Source organism: Corapipo altera, unplaced genomic scaffold (assembly GCF_003945725.1).
Source record: "Corapipo altera isolate COAL_440 unplaced genomic scaffold, ASM394572v1 51, whole genome shotgun sequence".
NCBI classification, from domain to species: Eukaryota; Metazoa; Chordata; class Aves; order Passeriformes; family Pipridae; genus Corapipo; species Corapipo altera.
The window spans coordinates 4,607,775-4,610,536 of NW_020884892.1; the positions used below are offsets into that span (position 1 = coordinate 4,607,775).

The 2,762-nt window shown below is 56.6% G+C and overlaps 1 protein-coding gene across 1 annotated transcript in view; it reads left to right on the forward strand.

Annotated features, from left to right (window-relative positions):
• The first annotated feature begins 2,629 nt into the window (after positions 1 to 2,629).
• The window catches only part of KCNQ3 (potassium voltage-gated channel subfamily Q member 3), a 198,324-nt gene continuing 198,191 nt past the window's right edge, over positions 2,630 to 2,762 (forward strand). Inside the window, exon 1 of the mRNA XM_027645548.1 lies at positions 2,630 to 2,708. Within this exon, the coding sequence (XP_027501349.1) occupies positions 2,630 to 2,708 (79 nt within the window). The remainder of the gene's footprint in view (positions 2,709 to 2,762) is intronic.

Genomic DNA, 2,762 nt, shown 5'->3' on the forward strand with positions numbered 1-2,762 from the left:
TATCCCAGATGGAGTATGGAGGAGGAGAATTCCTGACACTGAGCTACGGGATTTTAATTTTAGAGAGGAGATGGAAACTCTTTCCTGTTGGGTCTCAAATGGTGTTTTGTACGGTTGTAATTTGAGGCTTGAAAATGTCCCAGAAGCCTGCAACTGAAAACCCTCAACATGTAATTGATATTTAAAAGTGTTGTGTCCCTGGTGCAAGGGCTATAAAAGGCACTCCTGGTGGGCCTGCCTATCAATCACCTATTGCTATTTGACATTGGTACAACCCTTTGCAAGTGAAAATAATTTACTGCCTTCCTCCATGAAAATTATTTACCATTCCCATTTTGGTTTGAACACTTACTGTTGTGGTTCAAAGCTGTGATGAATTGGTTAGCTATAAATTTTCTTTCCTCTTCCATTCTCCTCCCACCTCTTCCTAATGCAACACTGGGATGAAGGTTAAGGCATAGGGTGTTATCTGAAGGAAATGCTCCACTCTCAGTGCCCCATCCATCCTTGCTAATGCTTATAGCTCCCCTGTGGTATTGGGAAGTGTAATCGCTATTGTACTGAGGTAGAACAGGAGCTGGAGAGAGATAAATGGCCTAGTTATCAAAACTTCCTAGCCTCCCACAGCCCTCCTTGGGAATATAGCTATAAATGACATTCAAATGATGCTGATAGATGTGAGCTAAGCAGGCAGCAGAACGTGTGCGGTCCCAGTGCTGCGCCTGGGCCAGCCCCTCCTCGCTGAAAATGTCATGGAGATCTCAGCTATCCTGACACTGGCTGCAGACACTGGGGGATACGTGTGAGATACGGTGCTGTCTGCTCTCAGCTGCTTGTAGACAAATCCCACGGGGTTGCAAGGGCTCAAAATCAAATGGTGACTGAGATGTTAAAGCTGGAGCTTGCAGAGCTGAAGGCAGAGGTGGTTTTTCTTCTTTGGCACAGATTCTGCTCAAGAGAATCACCTCAGAGGTGAAATATGGTAGGGAAAACATCCCTTCTTCCACCCAGCACTGCAATGGCAGAAGTGTCACTTTTGAGTGACTTGGGTCCAAAATAGTATGGCCTGTGGTGGGTCCAGAAATCACCCTTTCCATCTGTTGTCCTTCCTGGTGTGTGAAACAGGAGGACTGCACATCCCTCAGAAATGGAACAGGAGCAGCTAGAGTAGGTGGCAAATCTGCTTCTGAGTCTAGAAGGGCTCTTGGGTGTCTTGGCATCTCTTCAGGAGATACCAGGAAAATTCCCCCATCTGGAGGAGAAGAACCTCCCATGAAAACAACCAGCAATCTGTAAGGCTTTGAATCTTATTTTATTATTTTAATTGAATAATTTATTTAATGTTATTGCATTTTATTTTTAGACCCTTTGTTCCTCCTAAGGTGCAGATATGCGAACGCACTGCCCTGCAGACAGGTTTTTACTCAAAAGCACGTCTTGGAGGGGTTGTTTCTAGCGCGTTGTGCCAGAAATCCCAGGGCACCAAGAGTGTAGGGCAAAAAAAAGCTTGTCGCTTCCCGTCTTTCTTGCAGCCCTGAAACTGAAACGAAAAGAGTACAGGCTGTCAATCACATCCCCTCAGGTTTTAGGTCGAAGTCGGGACCAGGGTGCGGGTACATATGGCAAAGCGGAGCGAGGAGAGTTCTTGGGTGCTACGGGTCGGGGCGGACCTCTGGGGTCCGCAGCTGGGCTCGGGACCGGCGCTGCTCCCTCCAGGAGCCACCTGGGAGGGGACAGTGGCAGCATCTCCCGCGAGAGCCCCGTGTAAAAAGGGGCTCCCCGGTGGGACTGGGGCTGCCCGGCTGTGCTGCCCCCGAAACCCCGCTCCGCAGGCGGAGGCTCCGGCTCGGCTCGGCTCGAGCCGCAGCGGCAGCAGCGCCTCCAACCACCCACCCGCCGCCTCTCCCGGCATCCTTCATCCCCATCCTCCGCTCCTTCCTGCGTCGGCGGTGGAAGCAGCCCCCCGCCGGGGGCCGGGGATGCCCTCCTCTCCCCCCCCTCCCCTCCAGCCGCAACGGAGGAGGGGGGCTGTGATGCTGCAGGGGGATCCCCGGGTGTCGAGCGGGGTCTCCCCTTCCGTCGGCTGCCGGGATCTCCCCGCTCGGCGCCGGCGGCCCCGGCGGGGGGCTGTCGGTCCAGGGCTGGGGGGGCGGGGGAGGGCAGTCCCATGGCAGGGGGCCGGGACCGGTGCCCCCCACACCGCAGATGACTCGACAGCCGGGCTGGGGGAGCGGGGGGCGGGCGCCCGGCTATTTGCTGGCTGCATACAATGGGCCACTCCCTAACGTGAGGGTTGGGGGGAGGCAGGAGCTGGGAGGAGGAGGAGGAGGAGGAAGGGAAGGCGCGGGGGGGGGGGGGGGGGGGGAGGAAGGGGCTCGGGCATCGGGCTGGTAAATAAACTCCGCGATGATTCCCCTCCTTCCCGCCGGCCCCAGGTGCGCGCCGAGCGCCTGCCTGCCCGCTGCCCGCCGGCGGGAATGACCTGACGGGGATGTGACCGACTCCCCCAGCCCACTGCCGCTTACCCCCCCCCATATATATATATATATATACATACATACATAGATGAATATATATATCTAAATACATAGAGAAGTCGTTCTGGGGGGAGAGGCGGGGAGCTCGGATCATGGCCCTGGGGCTCCTGGGGCTGCCGCCGCCGCCGCCGATCCGCAGCTCGCCTCCGGGGCCCGACCATGGGGCTGAAGGCTCGGCGCGGCGCCGCGGGCGGTAGCGCGGCCGGCGGGGCGGCGGCGGCGGCA